Below are 25,217 nucleotides of genomic sequence, written 5' to 3'. Positions count from 1 at the left end.
TAAGGACAGAGGGGAGTAGGTAGAAGTACAGTATATTTTACAATGCTGCTAATTCCGTGGCCACCTGAAAACTAGCTCAGCTTTTGTAGTCTTGCAACAGATTTAGCGTGCTATAAATTGTCTTGTTTAGGAATGGTTGTCAGAAGCTGAGTCCTCCCACTATCCTTGTTCCAGCACTACAGTAATGTTTTAGCAAAACCCTTTATTCTCTGACTATAATTCAGATATACAGAGCCGTTCTGGTCTTGGGAAGGTAATAGTATCTCTCCTACAGAAACTCTTAAATCACATGATGCCTTGCCTGGATGGTGAGAGTTGTTCTCTAATCAACTTGCATGCCTGGTACTATACAAAGTGGTGGAACAATGTATGTAAAATGCATATATAGCTAAATAAAGCTTATAACATATAAACCACTAATCTGTAATCTCTAGCTGATACCAGTTCAAACAGTCATATTTTTCGTGTTAAGATTGTAATTTCTAGTCTGAGTGTGCTGTGTCAAGTTTCTGCTTCCTTGCTGATTTTTTTTTTGTTGAATATTTTGTTAAATAAAACAATTGTTTAGGGTCAAAATAGTATTTCGTGATTTAGTATGCATATTCAATTTCAATAAGTAAAAAGTTACTAATAAGATTGTTCACTGTTTGTCAAAGAAAATATTTCTTTTGACAATTCATTTACTTCTTCCCATCTCTCTCTTCCTTTTTTTAGGCAGCAAACCTTAAAAAATGAAATAAAATATAGTGTTGCAGAGTTCTAAGTAGTCCCAGATACAGAGAAAGAAGTACAGCAATCTTACAGGACTTGGTCCCAGAGGTTTGCAAATTACAGTGATGTTTATAAAAATAATTTTAAAAACATGATTTTGTTATTTAGTGTCTCTTCCACAGAATTGGATTTATAAAGATAAATCTGAATCTTCTTGTCAGCAGATGTTCCATGATTTTAGTGGAGTGAATTTCTCTGAAAATTCATTTTCTGAATTTATTTTCCTGTCTTATTGAAAGGGAGTTCATGGGAACACAAAGCCTTAATTGCTTTTCTATGTAGCACTTACTATCTTATATACCTGTATGGTGTGTCATCTTCTTTGTTTCCTTTTCTCAAGTTGTTTTTTCAGCCTCTCTTTCTAAGACAGTGTTTGTTAGCTTGTGATTTCTCATTCCTGTATTCCAGACAGACTTTATTTCTGCACTCTGTAATATATGCTATTCCAGATCAGACTGCACTATTGATTTATATAAAATGGATAGCAATAGTTGCTGTATTACTTACCATATATTCTTACAGATCTTAACATCTTACTGGCTTCTCTCACCAGAGCTGCACATTCATATGTGTTCTTCAGTGGGTTGTAATAGTGGCAGTCAGGCACTTCTCTTGACACGATACAATTAACTTGGCACCAAACGTAAGGTGGTTCTGAAATTTGTTTTTTCCACTACAGCAAGATCAGAATTACTTGGGAATACAGAATGTGCTTCTGTTAGTGAGCCACGGGGTCTTGGTCATACTAATGTGAATCCAGAGTAGTTCCAGTTTTATAGCAGCAGATATCTGAGATTCAAATATGCAACGTAGTTGCCTAGTGCAAATATATTTTCCTGTTGTGAACATAAAGCTGAAGTAATACAAGGTAAAATGTTCAAAACACTTTTTTTTCTTTTTCCTTTTTCACTTATTTTGGGCCTGCCGTTGAGAGTTCTTGGTACTTATGATGCATACTAACAACTCCTCTCTATTTAAGCTGATAGCAATACAGTGAGTGGATTGCAAGCATTCATGAATGGAAATTTTCATTTATATCTTAAAATAGGGCTGCATCATGTCATATGACATAAAAAGAAATGACAAAGAGAAATAAAACTAAGATAGTGATATTAGTTTTACCACAATTACTTCTCTTCATGTGCCTGTTAAAAATTAATGTGCTCTGTCCACTTTCTGCTTTCCCCTCTTCTGACCTTCAAACTCACCTTATTCGTCCAGCTGTTGTAATTGAAGTAAACTAGGGAGACAATGCATGGTTTTAATTTTGGTAAATGAAGACGCAACACAGAAGTTCATTAGGTTCATTTGGTGCTGAATATTTGCACTGACTGACTAGGTATTGTTGTGGCAGCAAGAGAAGTCTAAAAAAAACCCCTAAAATGCCTGTATATCTTTCTGATGGTGGCTAATGATGATAGGCCAGGGGTACAGTTTAAGGATGTTAAGGGACGGAGTGTTCCAGGGAGCTTCAGGCATGCACTGTGAATCTTCCATGGTCAGTGCCATCTGACGTCTTTACAGTCATACAAGGAATCAGGTAGATGAATTGGAGGTAAAGGATTGAAAGAGAAGTGTAGAAGTCCTTCTCTGGTGTTTTCCTTTAACTTCTAAGTGATGTGGTATGTGACATCACATGTTTTGAGTTTTCTTCAGCTGAGCACCTTTAGGATTTCAAACTAGTGTCTCCTAACTGGAGGGCAAGAACAGTCTGAAAGTGTACTCACAGTAAGCACTGCTCAGCAATAACAAAAACATCCCTGTATTATCGGCACTATTTTCAGCACAAATCCAAAACGTAGACTCATACTAGGTACTATGAAGAAAATGAACTCTATCCCTGCCAAAACCAGCACAAATTCCTTTTGTTTCACTTTTGTGCCAAAGGGTTTTTCTTCTTGAATATAACTTTTTTACTTTTTTTACACAGTCCAGCATGACTGTCATGTTTTTGGTGCTGTGTTATGATACCTGGTTTTGTGCTATGCTCTTTAATTTCTCAGAGGAAGCCTGGAAGTTCTACCTTTCCTGAACTCTCCTGAAGTGTATAAACCTCAAATAGAATGAGGATCTACTCCTTTATGAATAATTTGGAAAACAAGAAATATTTACTTTTGAGCAAATAGCTTCTAAAAAACATCAGCGTTTGTTGTCCATATAGAAGCAAAGTTGTTTAGTCCATATACCATTGTGTCAGAGCCTTTGCTGGTTAGAGAGCAGAACGACAGCTTATGTTGCTTCTGAAAATAATTATTTGTGACCCTGAGTTTATTTCTCTCTTTTTATTTCTTGTCCTTGGTTTTGGTGGTTTCAGAAAATTCTTTTAATTCTCACTCTGGAACATTCTTAATTATTAATTAATATCTGGCAGAAGTTGCCACTGTCTTGAAAGATAGCTGTTTTCTTCAATTAATGGCCTAGTTCCACCTGTGAAAGGCCATTCACTGCTAGGTTAATTAGCTACATGCACACACTGTTTTCATGGTCTTGACTGAGTTATCTGAAGTTGGCAAGTGGGTTATCTGTGATGTCCTGTTTTTCTTGAAATATTTTCAGGGGAGTGGTTAGAATGGCATCAAGTTTACAGGAATTCTGTGAAAAAGATGCAGTGTTAGTATACCACCTTCCCAGAGAAGGTTGTACATTAGTGATGGTTCTTCCTAGGTCAATATAATTAAGTGATCGGTGCATTATAAATCCAGAAAGCAGGATATACTGTATGATGGTTATATATGAACTCCTTTATGAATTTGATTTTAGTTTTGGTAGTGTATAAAAATCAGATGGGGACATTGTTGCATTTGGTGATGCAGATTTATGGTTCCAAAGTGTTTACTTTTTATATTAAATATTAAGTTACTGTGAGTTAATTTTACAAGCTATGAGAAAGAAGATGAGAGAACAGGCTGAGGATGTGAGTAATGAGCTGAAGTAGTTGTACAGTCTACCTACATAAATAACTTGGTGATTGGAATTCTTTGGAAGTTTTTCATTTTCATACTCTCTCAGCAGGTTTTCTTTGTTGTGCTGCTAATAATCCCTGGCTACAGTGCTGCTGTATTATTTTCCTTTGAATATCGCAATGGGATAGCTATTGTCTCTATTATTTTCCTGAGAGAAAGTATGTGGGGTACCTTACCCAAGTCACATTTCCACTGAGTGCTCACCACGACAGGACGTTGCCATTTCTGGTCCTTAAAAGAGCTGCCTAAAACCAGGGAGCGTGGAAATAGGGTGGAAGAAGGAGGGAAAGAAGGATATGTGACTCTTGCTGTAAACCTGAATACAGAATGCTGCATGTTAAATAAAAGCATTGTAGACATTACTACTGCGTTATTTTTGATCTATGATGTGCTCTGACATCTTCGTGGATGCTTTGAGTCAAGTTCTTAAATCTCTAATTTTGGGGTGTTGGTTTTTGGATTTTTTTTTTCCCCCTCTTTCACTAACTATGTTTTTGTTCTCTACCTTACTGACAACTCTCAAATCCCATGCTAAAAGTAGCACTGTATTGTTGCATATTATCTTTCAATGACTGCCCATTAAATTTGATCAAAGCAAAGTGAGTGTTCTTATTGACCATGCAAACAGGGTCATTCTTTATTCTTTCTGTCTCATGCATTGATTGTGCTATCAGGGCTTCTGCTGGTGGTTGTTAGAAGCTGGATATACACCAACCACTATAGTTAGATTTACCATGATATTTAAGATAGTTGCCTTGGTTAGTGTGGGAAGTTTCACATACCCCACGTGTATAATAAATGTAGTGGTATTTAAATGTCGATTTTAATGATAGCCACTGTAGTTAGCAATCCTTTTGCTGACATATGACTTAAAAAAGAATTTAGTTTGTTTGTATTGCCTCTGAGGTCAGAGAGATGAAAAGGCAGGTTGATCCCTTCTCTCCTTGCCCTTTCCCTCCTTCACCACCCCCCCACCCCCCCAGTTTTTCTTTTTAAAACAGATATGTGGGGCTTTATTTTAGTTTTCTTATTTTGTTCTTCTTTTGACGTGAAAAGTACAGTATTATTTTTCTGGCTACTTGCTCCCTTAATAGGATGATTTGAAGGAATCCTGCACCTTTAAGAAAGAGTCTTTTTTTTCTTTGGTTTTTTGCTGCTCTATTCCCTTCTGAGTCCAGAAGTGAGTACAAGACCAAATGCTGAAATTACATTTTTTTCTCAGTAAACCTCTATGATTTTTAAGTTTAGCTTTGTTTTGGTAAGAAATAAGTGATTTAAGAGAGTAGTTATGGGAAAATTGCAATAAGAAGCATTTGACTGAAATCATGGAACACACAGGAATATAACCTGATGCAGCAAATGTGTAATAACAACTTTTGAAGTCTTACTGTGAGTCAGAAACATTTTGTAAACTGTGATCAGGAGAATTCTTCCAGCTACAACAGGAAATCAATTGTAAAATAACATGTAATTCATGCTGTATGTTGCAAATTACTGTTTGTTTGACATTAATCACTGAGTTTTCCGTGCACTGGGTTGCATTTTCTTGTAACACATTTCTGGATAATGCTTGTGGATCCATTTCTAATGTGTTTGAGAGCTATCTGTTTTTCATGTCCACAATTGCCTACACTTGATCTTATGCAAATCATGCAATCAAGCAAATGGAAAACAAGGCGTTGTTGCTAGAGGACCTTGACAAACAATGGCTTTGTAGTTTTAAGAACCTCCTCCCTCCTCATTCAGATTCATGTTCATATCTCTAGTTGTTTAATCCATTGATCCATTATGAACACACTTTGAACTTTAAATAGGAAAGTATCTGCCAAATCAGATTGTGACAAATAATTGCATCAATTTATGATGTAACATGCTTTTTATTGTTCAGTTTGTCAGTTTCTGGTTCTAAGCTTTTTGAAATGCTACCTACACTGTATTTGCAGGCTCATCCAGACCTTGCTGAAGACTGTGGAGAGTTTTTCATTGACCGCAAAGCTCACCCTTTAGGCAACATCCCTAAGTTTCCATTTCTTGTGTTTTCTTCTCCTGCTTCCACTAATTAAATTTTTCTTTTTAGCCTTTATTCCACCAAAGTCTTTCCGATTCCACTGAAACTTTCGATTTGGCATTTTTTAGTCAAAATACAATAACGTTATTAAATCAAAATGAGGAATAAAGATTTCCTTTGATGCTGGTGACGTTTCTTTTTTCCATGTTTTATTTTCTACTCTTTTTTTAACCTCTCCTGTCCTTCCCTTCCCTCTCAGTGTGCTTATCTGTTGATGCTGAAGGATCTTGCTGCTCATATATTCTGTGTTTCCATTCCTTATTATTCCTGTTCTTTTAAACGGACTGTGTCCCTTTCTTGTCTTTTTGCTCTTTCCATTCAGGACACTGAGACACACAAAATAACTTAGAGCCGCTTGTTTCTTCCAGGGAGGGATCTAAAACATTTTTCCTTTTTCTATTCTCTTCATCCTTGACAAGGTTCCTCCCTCTTCAAATTTTACTAGGTATTTCCAGAAAATCTTATGCATACAAGTAGTCTGATCAGCTACAGCATACATCAAATCAGGGTTTCAGTACAAGCTACTTTTTAAAAATAAGTGCAGCTCCTTGATGAGAAATTTTTCTTTAAGGAGAAAAACATACCTCTCCTAACCCCCATCCCAAATCTGTGTACAAGGAAAATGGTAATCTGTGATAAATGGAAAAGGAGGAATCCACTTTTTCTTTTTGGCTTCTCCCTTCCCTTGTGTTATAGTCAGCCTGTTAAGTGAAGCCCCACACAGTTTCAGCATAGAGAGAGGAATCTGTATTCAGTGTTTCTGAGGATATGAATTAAGTGGGTGCCATGGGTTGCTTTCAGCTGTTTGTTTTAGGATTGCTGAAAGTAAAATCCTTCTGGACACTTGTTTGCCCACCCGGAACATGGAGTATCTGATACTTGTCACACAGATTCCATCTCCATCTGTATGTTGTGTGGCTTCTCTGATGGCAGCCACAAGGAACAAGGGATCCGGGAAGGTGTACGCTAATGAGGGCAATGGAGTCAGTGCAGTATGTGGAGTTTACTTTCTCTGCCTGCTGAGCCAGCTTGAGCACCTGCTCTGGAGTGTGCTTTCCCACTCTCACCCACATAAGCACTGCTTAACCCTGGTAGAATCAGCCCCATTATGTTGATTAAACATGTCACTGTGTTGCAGGCATTCACTTGATGATTTTTTTTTTTTTTAGTTATGGCATTTTTTTTTTTAACTTACACTGCCATGTGCTCCATAGAACAATACTGAGTCATACTGTGTTTTCAGTAAAAATGCACACATTTATTCTCTTCTCACACAGAGTGGGATAAATCAGAAGGAATTCCATTGCATTGGGGACATTACATGAAGGGAAAAACTAATGAGAAAGCAGTTGAGTCTGCCACATTTCTGCCTCAGTGATGTCTTTGTCATCCAGTTGCAATTTTTGAATTTGTGCTCACAAATATTTTTGTACAAAATGATAGCTTGATGGTATTTGGCTCTGAAAACACTCGCATCTGGTTTGTCTTCCAAAAACACAGAACTTTTCTGGCACACTGAAAATGTGTATCTAAAACATACGCATTTTACTTGTATACTTTATACTGTTGGCAAAACCTCAATTGTAAATTCCTTCTTAAAGGATTTGGTCATTAAAATCTGAGATTTGTATTTTAATAAAAAAAATTTAAAAAGTAAGAAAATTATGTCTGTATTACGTTCCTACTAATTTTTTTTCTGACAAATATTTCTCTATTAGTCCAGGGAAGAACACATGAAGCTAAATGTATCTTTTAGCGTATTTGTTCACTAAAGATGCTACGTTTTATTCACCAGTTTCTGCAGTAATTTAAACTCAACATAGCTTCATAATAAATAATTATTTAACAGTAGTTTTGCCATAGTAAAGAGGTTTTTTTTACTGAAATATATTTTACAAATGTTTGATGATCGTGCAGCTGAAGGCAAACAGGCAAAGAGAGAACAAACCAGTATAAGTAGTGGCAACAGTGAGCTTTCTTTCCGCATGCTTATAGGGAAATCTGCAAGGACTGAATCATTCTATGTATTGATGCTTGACATTCATGTATCATGCAGTACATTTAAAAAAAAAATGTATAATCTGGCTCTGTTAATTAACTTGTACTACTTTTTCCATTAATTTGATTGATTTAATCATCTTAAAGGTGTTCATTTTCCACTGTAACAAATTGATATAGTATGTGGCACCGAAGAAGCTAACATCTTTGGTTTGTTTGGATGCTGTATGTTCTAGTGTAAATGTACTGTACAATGGGACATTTCTACCAAAGCGTCCTCTGTAGATCTATTAGCAGTCCAAATTTGCAGTTGTTTGCTATTAAAGAGCCAGCACCTATTCACTCCTCTGGCAATAATCTGAAATATTTAAGAGATACAGGTGCCTCTTTCTCTTGATTTTCTGAATTCACTACCTTCTGAAAGTTACAGAAAAATAAGGTGAAATTAATATACAAATTAAATTCTTGTTCTTTTTTTGCCCTAGATTTAGCAGTTTTTAAGCCACACCAATTTCTGCTCACTGCATGCACGGTTGCTGGCTGTACAAACAGTTCCCAGGTCACCTTGTTTACAGCACAGCTGCCACCATCTCATGTAGATGCCCCAGTCCTGACGGTTTTGGATTCTAGAACGATATATGTACAGTAAGTAAGGATTTCTTCTTTCCTGACAACACAATGGTGCATCAGTTTATTCAAGAATTCCAGTGAGTTCAATCAGGGGAAGGGTTTGTGACATAAAATTAAATTTATTATGATTAAATGCATAGAAGTGATTAGTTTAGTGGTTCTGTGAACCTTCTGATTATCACTTGCCAACTTAATTTCCATTTTGTCTTTACGCAATCAGTATAACCTACATATGGGCATAGCCTCTGCAAACTTCAGTGCAGGAAATGTTCCGGTGATGCCCGTTTTGTAGTCCCTGCTTTGTGTGTTACTGTAATCATTTATTTATTGGGTACAAACACTGCGTTAGAGGTATGCCTTAGATTTATTTTTATGGTTGCAAAACTATGTTTTCAAATATTTAAAATAAATCCCACAAAGTCCCCTAAATAAAGCCTTATGTTTTTCAGTATGGTCTGAATCTTTGCTGGTCTTAATCATGTTTTGCTTTTGTTTGCAGATGGAAAGACCCAGTAGAACTAAATGGAATCCTAGAACGCTATATAATTTATATTGCCAACAATGAGCAGAATTTTACAAAGTGGAATGTAATCTATAACAACACAGAACTTTTTCTGGATTTTACTATTCAGCAGCTTTTCCCGGGTACTGAATACCTCATAAAACTAGCTGTAAGTTTTAAAGATGTGTAGTGGAAATGTGAAATGGTGAAAATTATTCTGATTTTGTTAACATCTTAAATACTCAATGGTTCATGTGTCCACGTTGTTTAACCTCTTCTTTCCAAAAGTAAGGTGGATGAACCATCCTGAACAAAAGTAGGTGTTTTGTTTCAAAACAGACCATAAAAAAAATGTGTAATTTAAATACAGATTTTCTTCAAGGATAAGTTGGATGGTATCTGATAGAGAATTGACCAGAAATATGTGAAAGAATTAAAAAAAATGTCTTCTGCCCCAACCTATGAGAAAATGTTGAATGTTTTTGCAAATGTTTTGTGTTTTGTACCAAGATAATTTGTTCTTTCTTCATAAAATCTGTATTTAGAAGGAAATAGCAAAGAGGAAAAGAGTTCAGTGTAAAGTAACAGTTTGTTTATTGAAAACATTTTAAAAGACCTCAGTGTTTTCATTGTATTCCTTTATAGTTTGTTTTATTTTGTGATGAAATAGAACAGCTTCAGCTCACTAAAAAACTGAAAATATGTGCATGAAAGCATGGGATTGTCCCTTGTTTTAGGCACACTCTTCATTTTATAACAATACCTATATAAGGATATTTGCTTTGATAAATGCCATAGAAAAATATTCTGCTCTTGATTATGAATAAATTTACATTTATGTAGACTGGGTATGCATTCATTTTTTCTTAACATGCTCTTGAATGTTCTAAATATTATACCACAAAAAATAAAACTACCTTCAGGTAATGATAAGGATTTGACTTGAACTTGAAAAAGCAAGGGTATTCAGTCTAATTAAAGCTTAGATTCATGTTGAAATTAATTCATTTGTGCTTAGACATTTCAGCATAGTAAATTGTACAGCATCTATAATAGCACCATGTCTAAAACTAAGGTAGTACTTCAATAAGCATTTTATGCCTTTATAAGCAAGTGGGACTATCAAAAGAATGTGTGCTGTCCTTCACTGTGCCATTGCTCTTCCCTACTCCTGCCCAGTCTCCTGTGCACTGGGGACACATCATTTCTTCTGGCAGACTTCGTTGCATAAAATGCAGTGGTCTGTGATAGGTTAGAAGATCTAAATGTCTTTTCACATTTGAAAATGGCAAAAGTGGATAAAATGCCCAATATCTTTGAGGGGATAGCTTTCTTAAAACATTTGAACCCATTGTATTTAGAATTGTCAGACAAGTTTGAGAAGGATATAGTATGAGAGGTTTACAAGTTATGAAGCTTAAAAATGGCCAAATGTTATACTTGAGGGAAAAAAAAACCCAACAACAAAAAACCACAAACAAACCCCCAAAAACTAAACCAAAAAACCACCACCAAAGCAAACCAACAACAAACAAACACCACATATCAAACCCATGCACCTGGAAAGAAATTGAAATATTTGGTGCTTCAGATATAATTTAATCTGAATTTCAATAAAGCTTTTAAATAACCCCAACAATAGCATACCTTCAACACCAGAAACTTAATTAAATGCTTCCTGGTTTATTTTGGTCAGCTAGATCCTTTTTCTTTTCCTTGTTTCTCGGGTTTTATTAATTTTATTTTACATCCATGCAAAAAACCCCTGGTTTTATTTGATGTGGGTAATTGGAAGTTGTGTTATCAAAAGTTGCAGCTTTGAATACTGGAATGACGATTCCCATCAGCAGAACTTTCAGCACCTGACAGGTTGATGACTTGAACTCTTTTATGGCAATTTTAATATAAACACATGAAATACACTTAAAAAGCTGAAAGGCTGCATTTAGTAGCTGGTGTGGCGCACCCATTTATATGACTTGAGTGCTTTTGTGATTTAACTGTTAAGCTAATATATCTCCTCAGGGCTGTGTTGTGTGCATAAATTAGCTCAGGTGTTAGCTGGAGGATCACTGTGTGGTGTCTTTTTATGCGGTTTGTATCTGTCCCTTGGCTCTCCAGACACCTGGGTATTTTTGCAAATTTTGCCTGTTTCTCAGTTCAGAATGGCACAATGGGGCTCCATCTGTGTGTAGGATTTTGTGGCTTTGAGCATCACTGGATGTGATTGTCAGAGTCCCAGCAATGTCCAGTGTGTCTGGATGCACTAATTTATTTTACTGATTTTCATTAAAAGAATCAGAAACTTCATACCCCGACAAGTTTAGGACATACAAATACTATTATTCCTTAAATTAATGAAATAAATGAATGGGAAGGCTGCTGTAACCAAGCCCTCAAATGAAAAAGCCCTCCACTGCTGAAAAAGACTGTGGAACTTGTTTAGCAAGGCAGTAAGGAATGTACAAGGAAGAGGTCCTTCAGAACTGGTCTTTTTGGCTTCAGTAGAAGTTAATAATCTGAAGAATGGTCTGCCTTTGCTGGAAAGATGATGTTCTTTATTAGATGATTTTCCTTATCAAAATGCTAACACTTATCTGAGCATCCATCTAAGCTGACATTTTTTTAGACTACACCATCATGTTTAAAGTAAATGCCATTTTTGGATGTTTCCAAAACTGAGGCTGCATCCTTTCATCTTTATTTGATAGCCCAGAGTGAACACAGGGAGCCATTCTGTAGTTGTGTTTTGAGTGCAATTTCCAGTGAAATAACAACCTTTTTGGTGTATAGAATAGCCTAATTTACAAACAGTTCTTATTTTTACGCATGGGGCTTGTATACACTTTTGGAGCATGGTGGGAAATATGTGGACTGCTCTCTGATTTGAAACACACTGGGAAAAGGGAAATTACAGCTAATCCTTTCAAATAAAATATACTAGACTGAGAAAAGTATTTGATTCCTGAAGATCTGAACAGTGAGGTTATTTTTCATTTGTGTGCTGATGATCCAGAGTGGGCTGCTTGGCCTCTTCAACAAATGAGCAACTCCTAAAAACACAGGTGATACTGTAAGTTTTACTTAAGAGTGTGTCTGAATCTGAATCTTTGTTGAATTCAGGTTTTGATTTATTTTATTGCTAAACAATAAAGTTAAATGTAAGCAATAAACTAAACAAAAAATATTCAAATCCAGTACAGAGTTCCTATATTCCTGCGATTTTAAAAAAAAAATTGTTTAAGAACTCCTTTCTCTTGTCATTGATCTTAGTGCAAGTAATTGGAAAACCAGCACACATAAGGACCATAGCTGTGTAGTCTTGTATTTGTGCATGTAAAACTTTAAAACCCTGTTATATAGGGTGATATGCACATTTTTTGTACATTGTATTGTTTCATAAACAAGCAAAATGTAAAAATTATGCAATCAATCTTTTCTTCTCTGATAACAGAAATACAAATGATTTGACTCTTATCCATAAACATGTAATAATTATTGTTACATATTGAATTATAATAGACTGTTTTTTCACTATTTTAATTGCATCTGCACATCACTCTGTGTGCTGTCATGAAGTGCAGGACTGTCTGAATAACATTTTTTTCCCCAATGACTATTCATTGAAATAATTTTTGAAGTGTGTTACAACTTGGTCAGTATATTTTGTGTCTGGAACTTTTGAGAGCTTTTCAGTTAATTCCAGAAGAGTTTTGCACTGCAAACGATATACATTATACTTTAATTTTACTTTAACTGAGGTTGCGAAAACAGTGGAAATCTACTTGTGGTTATGACTCACAGTCAAATGCAAAATGCTGCACTAGTATAATGTTTTAGCTTATTATACCTAAAAACTAAGTATCATGAATATCACACCTTGTTATTTAAGAAAAGAGGTAAACAAATCTATGCTAGGAAAATTATCTTCTGTGAAATGTACAGACTTACTAAGTTTAGATATGTAAAATTTATAAAACTGTACAAAAAATAATTGCTGATATTATTGGTATTACACTGAAATATGTTTGGGGTTTTTGATTCATATTTTAAGGCTTGCACTGGAGGTGGATGTTCAGTAAGTGAAGCTAGCACAGCTATAACAGATGAGAGTACACCAGAAGGTGTTCCTGCTCCAAAAGCCCAGTCATATTCATCTGACTCCTTTAACATCTCATGGACTAAGCCTGAGTATCCGAATGGTAAGTGAACTCTTTTAGCCTCAAGTTAAAAAGATGATTAGTAAAGGTAAATTAATATTCTAAATGGCAGCTTATATGTGGTGCTTAATTTTTAATGATCATTTTAGCACATAAAATACCTGAGATAGTATCATTGTCTGCAGCAGGAGATTGTGGTTTTCAGCCTATCGTACAGTTTCAGTGGCTCAAAAGTGCTCCCTTTTGATAGTTCTTGTGTACTACATCTCATTGTTTAATGTTTTTCAGGACAACTGAGCTGAGCAATAAGCATTCTTGGATAGTATCATTCTAGGATGTTAATTTCACCCTCCAATAAAATATTTGTTTCTTTTACATTAATTGATATATAATAATAATTAGATTTGTGTTCTATGTAGTCACCTTGAAGGTGTACACTTCCATAGCTGTGGAAGTTAAATAATATCCTTTCTTTTGTTCAGAAATGTTTTTCATTGTGAAATATCCATATGTAAAACTTCTGGACAAATTTTACATTTCTAATAATATTACACAGTATCGTAAGGCCTTGGAATTCACCTTGATTTTATTACCCTGCATGTAACAATTTAAATCACAGCTGAGCAAACTATGCAGAAATCACTGAGTTTAAAGCAACATATACCTTGTTTTTCATTAGCTTATCATGTTGATGTAAGTCAATTATTTCTCACAGTGATTTCACATGAATTTATTTTTCCCCCTGCAAGTTTTCCTTGCTTCCAGTAGTGATGGAGCTCATCCTACCTGTACAACTTCACTATGAGGCACTTTAAATGATTCCCCCAAAAAACTGGTGATTGCAAAGCTATGTATTTGTAATAACCTGTAAGTTCTTACAGTACTTTTAGAAAGACGAGTATGTAATCTGCTCTTAAATAATTCATTTGATAATTTATGGTTCTTTGTATGGGAGTCCTATTGGAAGATTTTGCCTCCTAGCCCCTTGGAAACCCTCTAACTTTTTTTTCTAAAATCTCATCAGCATATGTGGCAGAGGCTTAGAGGAAGGCAAGGAAGAAGGAAAAAAGCATGGGGGTTGAGGAAGGGGAGGAAGTAATGTGGCTTTGTGGCTAAAGTCTGAATAATTTTCTATTAAATGGGTGTTTTTGACATGTAATTGTTTATGTCAGGACCAGATGTTGTTATCCTTGCACTGGGGGAAAAAATCCAAATAGTTTAGAGAGTGGTTTAACTAATCAAATAAATATAAATATATAAATACATACATTTTTATATGCATATCAACAGCAAAAGATAAAGACCTATAGTTTGATAAATAAATTTACACAAGCTTCCTTTAAAACAACCAGAAGTTGGGAACACATGACTAAATTTACATAGTTTCATCTAGTTAATACCACATTTACTATGTACAGCTTGTCTCTCCATTTAAATACAATAAATAGTTTGTTAGGAAATGACTGAGGGCATCCTCAGGTAGTTTGCAGACATCAGTCTGGGCAGGAATGTGGATCTGTTTGATGGTAGGAGTACCGTACAGATGGAACTGGACGGGTTGGTTTGATGGGCCAAGGCCAACTGTATGACGTTCAACAAGGCCAAAAGCTGGGTCCTGCACTTGGGTCACAGCAGCCCCATGGGCTTAGGGAAGAGTGGCTGGACAGCTGCCCAGCTGAAAAGGACCTGAGGGTGCTGGTTGACAAACAGCTGAATATGAGCCAGCAGTGTGCCCAGGAGGCCAAGAAGGCCAACGGCATCCTGGCCTGCGTCAGGAACAGGGTGGCCAGCAGGAGTGGGGGTTTGATTGTCCACCTGTACTGGACACTGATGAGGCTGCACCTTGAATCCTGTGTTCAGTTGTGGGCCTCTCGCTGCAGAAAAGACATTGAGGTGCTGGAGTGTGTCTAGAGAAGGGCAGTGGAGCTGGTGAAGGGTCTGGAGCACCAGTCCTGTGAGGAGTGGCTGAGTGAACTGCAGTTGTTTCACCCAGAGAAGAGAAGGCTCAAGAGAGATATTACTGCTCTCTACAGCTCCCTGACAGGAGGTTGCAGAGAGGTGAGTGTTGGTTTCTTCTCCCAAGTAAAAAGTGATAGAGGAGGAAACAGCCTCAGATTGCACAAGGGAAGGTTAAGATTGGAAAAAAGGAAAAATTTCTTCACAGAAAGGGTTGTCAGACATCGGAACAGGCTGCCCAGGGAAGTAGTTGAGTCACCATCCCTGGAACTGTTTCAAAGACGTGTAGATGTGGTGTTTAGGGACATGGTTGACTGGTGGTCTTTGCAGTTAGGTTAACAGTTGGACTCAATGATCTTGAAGGTCCTTTCCAACCTAAATGATTCTCTGATTCTATGTAAAACAATAAATAGCTTATTAAGAAAGCTGTGAATCTGAACTGGATGAGCAACAGAAATTATAAGAAAGAGAGGAACTTTATAAAAAAAATGTTATGTTCTTCTGTCTCTTGTCCCTTCATCTATGGCAAATGGAGTTTTCAACAGCCTAGATGACACCACTTCACCTCTATACTGGAGTTTTGAACAATGCATTTAGGTAATTACCTAATTTGCCATATAACCTACTCTTCTGTAATCCTGAATACACCCTTTGTAGGCCTCCTGTGTGTGTTTCTCCCTTTTAAAAATATTCTTCGGTATTTTCATATCTTTTCACTCTTTGAAGCCCTTATTTCTCCATGGTACTGTTGTTATTTTTTGGTAATATGCGTATACAAAGTATGTTGCTGTTAGAGGGTTTTTCTTAGGTTCAGAACTGATGGAAGGGATTCAGCGAAGTCAGCTGTCGTTGTCCTGCCTTGCAGGGAAAGGCTGCTGCTTTTCACCTGTGAGCTCTTTCTGAGTGGTTAAGGGTGGAATTGCGCTCTCATGAGCATTTGGCAGCCAGAAGGGCATAAGGGGAGCAGGGACTTTGATTTTCCATCATAGCATGCTCACACTTGCACAATGGTCAAGAAAAGATATGCGGGTCTTCTCTCATTTCTTTCTTCTCCCCCATTATTTTGGAATTTCAAGAAGAGCATATAACTAATAACACATTTTCCCATTCTCCTATTTCTTTCTTTCCAATTTCCTATTGCCTTCCCTTTCTTTATGTCACAAAATAACTTTAAGAAAAGAAGAATATATAAGCTCTGAAATTTTTCACTGAGCAACTGCTTAATCAGGAAAGCTTGCATTGTTCAGTGATCTTGTTTTGCTCATTCTCAGCATATCTTTTGGGCTGCCCAGTGGCCATGTTATTTATAATCACTCTCTGTGTTAGTATTGTAAAACTGTGTAGGAGTCTGAAAAATATGTTAGTTCAGAAGACTGAAATATAAGAAAGACCAGCAAAAGGAACAACTTCTTAAATTTTCTTCAGCATTTTATTGGTGTATTCTCACAGTTAGAAGTTCTAGTTTTTCAAAAAGATAGAAACTGTTTCCCACTTCTGACTTAATTAATTCAAAAATGGTGATTTTCAGTCTACTTAATGTAAGTAGTGCTTTTTGAAATTCATAGAATAATAGAATGGTTTAGGTTGGAAGGGACTTTGATCACCCAGTTCCAACACCCCCGCCATGGGCAGGAACACCTTCCACTAAACCAGGTTGCTCAAAGTCCCCTCCAACCTGGCCTTGAAGGCATCCAGGGATGGGGCACCCACAACTTAGCTAACATCCACAGATTACTGCTTTGTTTCAGGTGGAAACCTCAGAACTGCAAAGATTTGCATATCATAAATTGTCATCACCTTAGTAGATCCCTGGGGCCATTCCTTTATTTACCTAATTTATCACCCTAGTCCTTTCTTCTGATACTATATGGCAGAAGTTAGTGTTTATTTCCATGAGCAGAGGAAGCTTATTAGCTATTGTTGATGTTGACTGGGTGTGTAGGCTGACTGGGGTTTGGACAGCATAGACTTTACTATACTCTCTAGAGATATATGGAGTACAGATATTTGCCAACAATTAGGAAAAGTTAAGGGGAATTAAAATGCTACCCTTGAGGCCACAGGTGGCAAATAGGATTAAAGGCAACTGGGTTTCTTCATAAAGATGGCACAATGCAGGGAGTCAAGCTTTGAGATAAGGGACCACCTAGATGTCAAAGGCTAATGTTGTCCGAACATAGGTATTGCATTTTTTTGTTCCATTTTTGGTTGAATTTAAAACCAATCTACATTATTTTGTGGAAAAAAATTAGTTTAATTAAAAATGGGAAATCGCAAGTCTTGTGAGGAGCAGCTGAAGGAGCTGGGGTTGTTTAGCCTAACGAAGAGGAGGCTGAGGGGAGACCTAATTGCGCGCTACAGCTGCCTGAAAGGAGGGTGTAGGGTGGTGGGTGCTGGCCTGTTCTCCCGGGTAACTGATGATAGGACAAGAGGAAATGGCCTCAGGTTGTGCCAGGAGAGGTTTAAACTGGATATTGGGAAGAACTTCTTCACTGTGGTCAGGCACTGGAACAGGTAGCCCAGGGAAGTGGTGGAGTGAGTCACCATCCCTGGAGATGTTCAAGGAACATGTAGGCATGGTGCTTGAGGACATGGTCTATTGGGTATGGTAGTGTTGGGTTGATGGTTGGACTAGATGATCTAATAGGTCTTTTCCAACCTTACTGATTCTGTGATTCTGTGACAAGACCCAGAGATATGCCACTTTACAGCAGATCCCTCATCTGTTTCTTTCACATACGTGTCACATATGTAGTTAATGTAATATAAGCAATATTGACCATCTAGATGAGGGCACAATATGGAGAGGCTTGTGAAATGACATGTGGCATCAAATATTCTCTTTTGAGCCTTCACTGTTCTAATGGTCTCAATTAAGAATCATATATTTTTCAGAACGTATCTATTATCGACTTGCCATATAGTTTGAGGTCTGCTCTTTTAAAATATTTTCAGATAAAAAAAGTGACCTTATGTCTTTTTACCATTGAAAATTTTACTTAGATGGTCACTTCTTAAAAACTTCCCTTTATTTGTGTACGGGTCATAGATAAAATCAAGTCTTGATCAGGACTGTATCTTCCAAGGCTATGTGGAATTTGTATCGGAAATATTAGACATAGTAAAAACTGATTAATAAAATTATTCAGTGGTCTAATCCAGTAATTGTTCCTGCAAATCCTTGTGCTTGCGAGAGACGGCTTGTGTTTGTAGTCAGTGAAATTGATGTAGGTAAAAGGACGTTTGCTTAAGATTTGACCTCTAGATTGTACCTTAAGAGTAAAGTGCTTGTAGCACTTCGGATTCAAAACCTCTTTTCATCTTTAATATCTGGAATATCATTAACAGATTATATGGCCTTACCCAGGGATGGGAGAGGAGGAAGAAAAATAGAAGAGTGTGTGCATTTCTTCAGTTTAACTTGCATTTTTGGATTTCTTTTCGAAAGGGAAACATAATTGTACTATAGTCAATAAAGATTTTGTCTTCAGTGAAAATAAGGTTTAATCTAACTACCTAGTCTTAACAATTATGAAGAAACTTCATCTTTTCATGGTGATCATGTGTCACTCATGAAGCCTTCTAAATCACAAAAATGTGCTATAGTCTTCAATATTTCATGGATGATAACCTTCAGGAATATCTAGCGAGTCTTGAGAAGTACATAAACTTTGGGCCAACTTTGAACTTTTTCTGAGTATTTTTTGGAAATGTATACTGGTCAAACACAGAGGCTAAATTATTTATCCATGACCAAAAAGAATTATTGCCTAATTTAGAAAAATGGCCTAACATCTCAAAGTCAGACTACTAGCCCTTTTTTTCTGTGTTCTTTCTTTTTATTCTGTAATTTTCTCCATCAGAGTCATATAAGGCAAATAAGGAAGTAAAATCAAGTGATAACGGATCAGCTTATTAGAGATGATTGTTCTCTGACAGTACTGGGAGGACTAACAAAAGCTCACCGTGTTGCCCAGCAAGGTGCTCCTCAGTGTAGATGCTGCACAGTGCTGTAGTTTTAAAAAACACCTTAAAATAATTGTCCAGTTAATTAATACTGAGTTACAGTGAGGACCCTATAGAGGTACCTATGACACCCACATTAATATCAAATGATTTCATTATGAGTCATGCTGTTACCATAAATATTAAAGGAATTAATAATGATTTGTCCATTACTTTAAAGGGTTAGTACTACTGGTACTTAAAGTACTTGAGTGGGGTTTTTTTCCCCTGCAAAACACATCCTTAATGCCAGCATTCACATTTTCCCTCTGAGACAAATATATATTTATTTATCTATCTATCTATTTATTTATTTATGTAGAGAAAATATCAACCATTAATACCCTTGCTTTACAAGAAACTAGGCACGGAATCCCAAGGGATTTTTGCTTTAGGAAGCTTGTCAAATGTGGTAGGATTGATAGTGTGAGATTTACCAGGACTTTCTCACACACACACGTTTTGCTGTCTGAGTTTAGCCTCTTGCTTTTCTAGAAGAGAAAAGTATTGAGGAGTCTGTGAAGCACTTCACCATACTCAGCTCTGCATTGCTTTAGTCTATAAATCTTTTAAAGTATAAGTCTTCAGATCTCAGGTGAAACCATTGTGTATATACTCTTATTTATGAAGCATTTCTCAATTCAGTAGAGGGGGAAATCTTTTTTTAAATTCAAACAGAAACTTCCTCCATGTAGTTTCAAACAATTCATTTTTAAGAGAAGGAAAGTGAACAGAGCTATGTTTTTACAATACGAAGATGTTTTCTATAACAGGAAGATTAGAAGACATCCTCTGAACTGAACGCACTTCTAATGAAACCTGTAGATTTGCATTTATTGGCCTTAAGATTTCACACTGAAATAGCTTTTAAAAAAGGTGAACATACAGAAATGAGAAAGACGGAAGAATAGCTCTGAGAAAAATGATTGCTTTTCAAGCTCAACTGCCAAAGTCTAAGCAAATCTGTAAAATTCAGTCTTTAGTTCATTAAATTCAAAACGCAGTGTTTGTATAGTCTATACAGGATTCATGCTATACTATCATGTGCCTTTGGAAGATCAGAGATTTAGATTTCCGTATTAATGAGATAAGCAATCAACTGAGATTTTTGAGTTAGTTTTAGGCAATTACACCAGGAGGACCATTCTCTCCTCTGTCTAAAAGTTTTGCCAATGCTTGTTTTGAGTTCACAAATATGTTTTCTTTATTTAGATTGAACAAGTAGGGAATAGTTCAGGACTTTTTCTATTGCATACTGAGGAGTAAACAGCAATCCATACTATTTTGTGGTTTTGTTTAGAAGAGTGAGTAAAACTGTCTACCAAACTCCACCACTCCTGAATTGTAGTATCTAGTTTGTTGACCAAATGCAGAAAATATGATTATGAATAATGAGTGTCAATAAGGTGTTTTATGTGATAAAATTATTTGTTACTGATTTATTGTGGTTACAGCATTGGCCTGAGTTGTCCTTCAAGCTTCAATTATGCTGTAGATTGCTTTTTTTATTTTTCTAAGTCTAAAGCTGTTAAGATGTGAGATGATTTTATTTGTCTTTGCAATTATTTTTTCAATAGCCATATGCAGAGTAGTCTGTGAAACAGAATTGCCTCAGTTTCCCTTATTCCAAGGTGCTGTTAGCTGCTCTTCAGAAACAAGTTTGTTTAGGGTTAATCTTTGGAGCAGTGTAATTGTTTTCAAAAGATGCAATCCACTTGCAAGCTTTTCAACAGTTAAAGATGGGAGAGTGTGTTTCTTTTAAGTGTTGCACAGATGGTCCTGCTAAACACTTACGTGCTTAACTGTAAACTGTTTGAAACACAGCTACTACCACACTAATGTCTGTAGCTTTAGTTTTCTTCTAAACTGTGTAGCCCTTTAGATACTGAGTACTATCACATTGTTTTATAGGTATTATTACTAGCTACGTATTGTATATGGATGGTGTTCTGATGCAAAATTCATCACAGCTAAGTTGTTATGCTTATGGACTTGCTCCTTGGAGTCTGCATTCCTTCAGAATCCAGGCATGTACTGCAAAAGGTTGTGCTTTGGGTCCATTGGTGAGTACCTTAATTTGCATTCTGGGAGTATAATAAATGTCAGATGGCAGTGAATATCAGAGTAAATGGTGATGATTCACTCTGGTCAGTACTAACCCATCTGGCAAAATGTGACATTTAAGAAAAAGTCCTGTTTAAGAGCTGCTAAAGATTTGATAGGTCATTGTTAGGCACCGTTCCAAAGCAGAACATAGGTACAGTGAAGAAAGGCAAAACTGGAGGCTGAAACACACATTAGTGAAATTAAATAGAGTTAATATGTTTGAAAAGTGCAGACGTGTTTCAGTCAGATTTATAAGGACATATATACAGAAAGAGTTACTGTTCCAGTAATGAGCAAATTTCTAGCTGCCTGACTGAAAGGACTGAAGTTAATTTGAGAACTGCAGAAGCCAGAAGTGGCAACAGGAGCAAGGAAAACATGGTGATCCGTAAATATCTTTTGAATGCAAGTATGTGATTGAAATATTATACCAGACATTTTAACAGTCTTGTAGAACACTTCATTTTTTCAGGATTTGAGAATATGGGAATATTAAATTTGACATGTGAAAAACAAGCCTTCTGAGGATTGTTTTTTATTTTGTTAAAGGTTTTTAGTTGTGTAGCTGAACTGAAAATCCAGTATGATTTCATAGTACTGTAGCTGATGAATAACTGGAATATCACCTACTGTGCTTGGGTTTGTTTTTTTTTTTTCAGGCATAACTGAGAAAGAAACTGGCTTAATTCTGAGATTTATTTTTTTCATTTAATTCAGCTTTTTGTGTGCACTTTTAATTTTGCTAACAAGAAAAGGAAGAAAAAAAACAAGGAAGATTTGTGAATTTTTCATGTTGTTTTGTTTCTTTTTCCAGCATAATTTATGACATCACTATATTGTGCTCTGGAAAGAACTTCCAGGTTTTATTTTTATGATATAACTCGTTAGCCACATTTCCAATATTCTTTCTGGTAACATTGTCTATCTGTAAAAGACGACTAAACTAGACTTTATAACCATTAAATGTTTTATAGCTTGCTCAACTTTGAAGGATATTTACTCTTAAAAGCTTGAATGGCTTTTTGCCAGTTTTTCTTGTACATTTTTTACAACTTCACATATACCCAAAAAGCAAACCTTGTTTCAAGGTATTCAGTGTTCAATAACCTAATCCACTGTGTTAGTAGTGATGTTTAAGACAAGTCGTTATCAGACTTTGCATACAGATGAAATATGTATGTTTTCAGTACTTCTGTCTTACCAAATAGGCATCAAAATGACAGAACACAATGACAATAGTTAAAATTTAAAAAAAAAAAAATATTTTTAGTAGCCTTTTTTCACACCTCCACTGAACTGCAGACTCATAACTTGACTTTCGAAACGGTTCAAAGTAGGGGTCGCTGTAGCTGATACACATCTGCATCCCATGATCAGCACGCAAACTGTTTTCCAAAGCCAGTGATCCATCTCTAATCACAGGAATTGAAGTACAACATCTTTATTTAGGCTCACCTAAGTGCTTCCAGGGAGTTAAAGCACTGCTTCTTCATTTGATTTCTTGAAAGATGTTTATTTCAATTACAGAATAAATCCAACACTTAAAAACAAACAAACAAAAAACCCCCAAAAAACAACCACACAAAACCAACTGTTTTTCCTCTACTCAAAATAGCATGTGAAACATCTCCCAGCAGTAAACCGTTATGCTTTCAGCTATTTTCTTTGCTGCTCTTGTGTTTAATGTGCCCTAATCGACGAACAAATGCTATGTGACTATCCTAAATATGGGCTTTCTCCAGTTTATATTTCTGAAGGTGGCTCTGAAGATCTCAATCAGTTATGAGAGCATTAGCAGTTACTGTGTTTCATTAACTTATTTGGGCTAGATAGTTTTTGTTTAACTTTTTTTTTTCCATTAACTATGATTTGTTTTCATGTGAGAGGTAAATTGATCACCTGTAAATTAAGAAATGTTAAATTTTAATCTTTCTCATAAAGCCAAGATATTGCTTTTGTGACTGTTCTAATTGTTTTTTGTTGCTTTAAAAGGAATAAAAATATAGATTATGAAGAAATAGTGTAACCTCTACTAGATTCATTAGAGGAATTCAGAAGATCTGAAATTCTGCTGGTTTTGAAATGTGTTACCTCTTGTAAATGGTCAACACTGGATATTTGTCATCTCATCCTACTGCTACTAAACTTAAATTTCAGGTTTTTAGCTTGTGTTTGCTTTTTATTTTTTTTAACTTACATGGAAAAATGTTTTCCTAATATTATTATTATTCCTATCTTATGATTTAATGTTACTTCTATGATCACAGAACATTTTTATTATTAATAAACACATCTGAAATTATCTCAGAAGTGTGTATAAAGTAACATTGAGAAAAAGAAATATGAAACCATATATAAACAAGTTTATATACAGAATGCACATTTTTTACACCAGATATTCTTTTCAAAATGCATGGCAGAGGTGTACCTGTAGAAGATATTGCATGTAATGAAACAAAATAATTCTATAAACAAAGAGTACAAAGTCATAAAGAAAAAGCTAGAGACATAATACAGATGTTGCAGCTGTTAGGATGTGGTCCAAATTGCTACAAATTCATACTGTTTCAAGAATATTTTAATCCTCTTCAGTAGAAAAAACAATTTATATTAATTTCTCCACACTTCTTTTGTGGTGAGATCAGAGTATTTGCATTTAGCAGCACAACTTTACAGGAAATTATTTTTAGAAATCACAGTTTAGTCAAATTCTTCCATAAGTCTGTTTTTGACTTAAATATACAAATAAATAATGTGGCACTGTTCTAATAAATCCGTGAAGAATTTCTTTATCTTTAAGCATCTGCTTTATCCTGTTGACTTTACTGCCACTCTTCACCTATTTTAAATACAATGGACTGTGTAAATATAGAAGCACGTGTAAAGATAATGGTGCACATCAAACATATAGCCTGACACTTGTAAACAATAAGCTTTACAAATTTTACATACAAAAAAAGTAAAACATTGATATTTCAAGGACAAATTGTGTTTGGTTATTTTGATGACAGAGCAGGTGTGGCAGATTAAAAATAGCATTTATTAGCACTCCCATGATCTTGCAGTTGAGAGGCACTTAGAAAGGTGTGAAACCATCTTATAACTTAGAAAACACCAAATAAATAATGTATGAGAAACCAACTTGTTACCATAAATAACGTAATAGCAAATTGTTTTGTTCCATAGCACTGAATGTTTACCATATGAGATATTTAAATGCTAAATTTTTATAATATTGAATATTCATTTATTTACACTTAAAAATATTTCATAGTAATTACATCTTTTGTTTTAGCTTAAAGATCTACCTTTTATTGCAACTTAAATTTGTTAGGTGAAATTAAAAGTTAATTCAGGGAGCAACCAATACTTCGCAAATGATACATTTTCTCTTTCAAATATCACTGGTAGTTTACTACAGCATTTAAATGCATGTTCCTTACAGTTGCCTTTTAAAATGCAGAAACTAAAAAAATTTCTTGTCTTCTATTTCTGCTTCATCCCCTAACGTTAAGCTGAGATCATTCATCCGCATGGGGTTCAATGGTGTTTTCAAGAAATTATTCTTTCATTCATTTCCAGTATTTATTTCCTGTTTGTCATTTTCGCCACCATATAAAGTATGTTAGGTGCTGGACAGCTTCAAATGATTGTAGATGAAAGGAAAATAAGATGCTTAAAACACCTCCAGTGTTAGCTACATTTTTTCCTAAAGAAATAATTTTTCTTAAAATTTTGCATTTTTCATTCCTTCTCTGTTGATCTGGCAACAAATCTTGATCTTGTGGTTGAACTTACAGGTAGAAGCTCGGACCATGGAAGCTTCCCCCGAGGGAGCAGTTGATATATTTGCTAATGTTGAGGGATCCAAAGAAGTTCAGTTAAAATGGCTTGCCCCAAATAAACCTAATGGAAAATTGACCTACACAGTCCTTGTCACTGGTCTCTTCTATGCTGATCAAGGTATTTTTGTTTCCTTTATAAAAGTTCTAATGATAGAACTGATATTCCATTTCACTTTAAAAAAAGAATAATCTTTTAGCACTGAATTTTTCTCC

The 25,217-nt window shown here is 35.7% G+C and overlaps 1 protein-coding gene across 1 annotated transcript in view; it reads left to right on the top strand.

The window, feature by feature from the left end:
* Positions 1-25,217, top strand: part of LOC104506229 (usherin-like) — a 305,157-nt gene that overhangs the window by 106,781 nt on the left and 173,159 nt on the right. The window contains 5 exon segments of the mRNA XM_010147113.1: positions 8,286-8,445; positions 8,930-9,101; positions 12,987-13,134; positions 20,965-21,116; positions 24,960-25,122. Coding sequence (XP_010145415.1) covers positions 8,286-8,445; positions 8,930-9,101; positions 12,987-13,134; positions 20,965-21,116; positions 24,960-25,122 — 795 coding nt within the window.

This window comes from Eurypyga helias, unplaced genomic scaffold, assembly GCF_000690775.1.
Source record: "Eurypyga helias isolate BGI_N326 unplaced genomic scaffold, ASM69077v1 scaffold6362, whole genome shotgun sequence".
Lineage (NCBI taxonomy): Eukaryota > Metazoa > Chordata > Aves > Eurypygiformes > Eurypygidae > Eurypyga > Eurypyga helias.
This window is presented reverse-complemented; position numbering and strand designations above follow the sequence as displayed.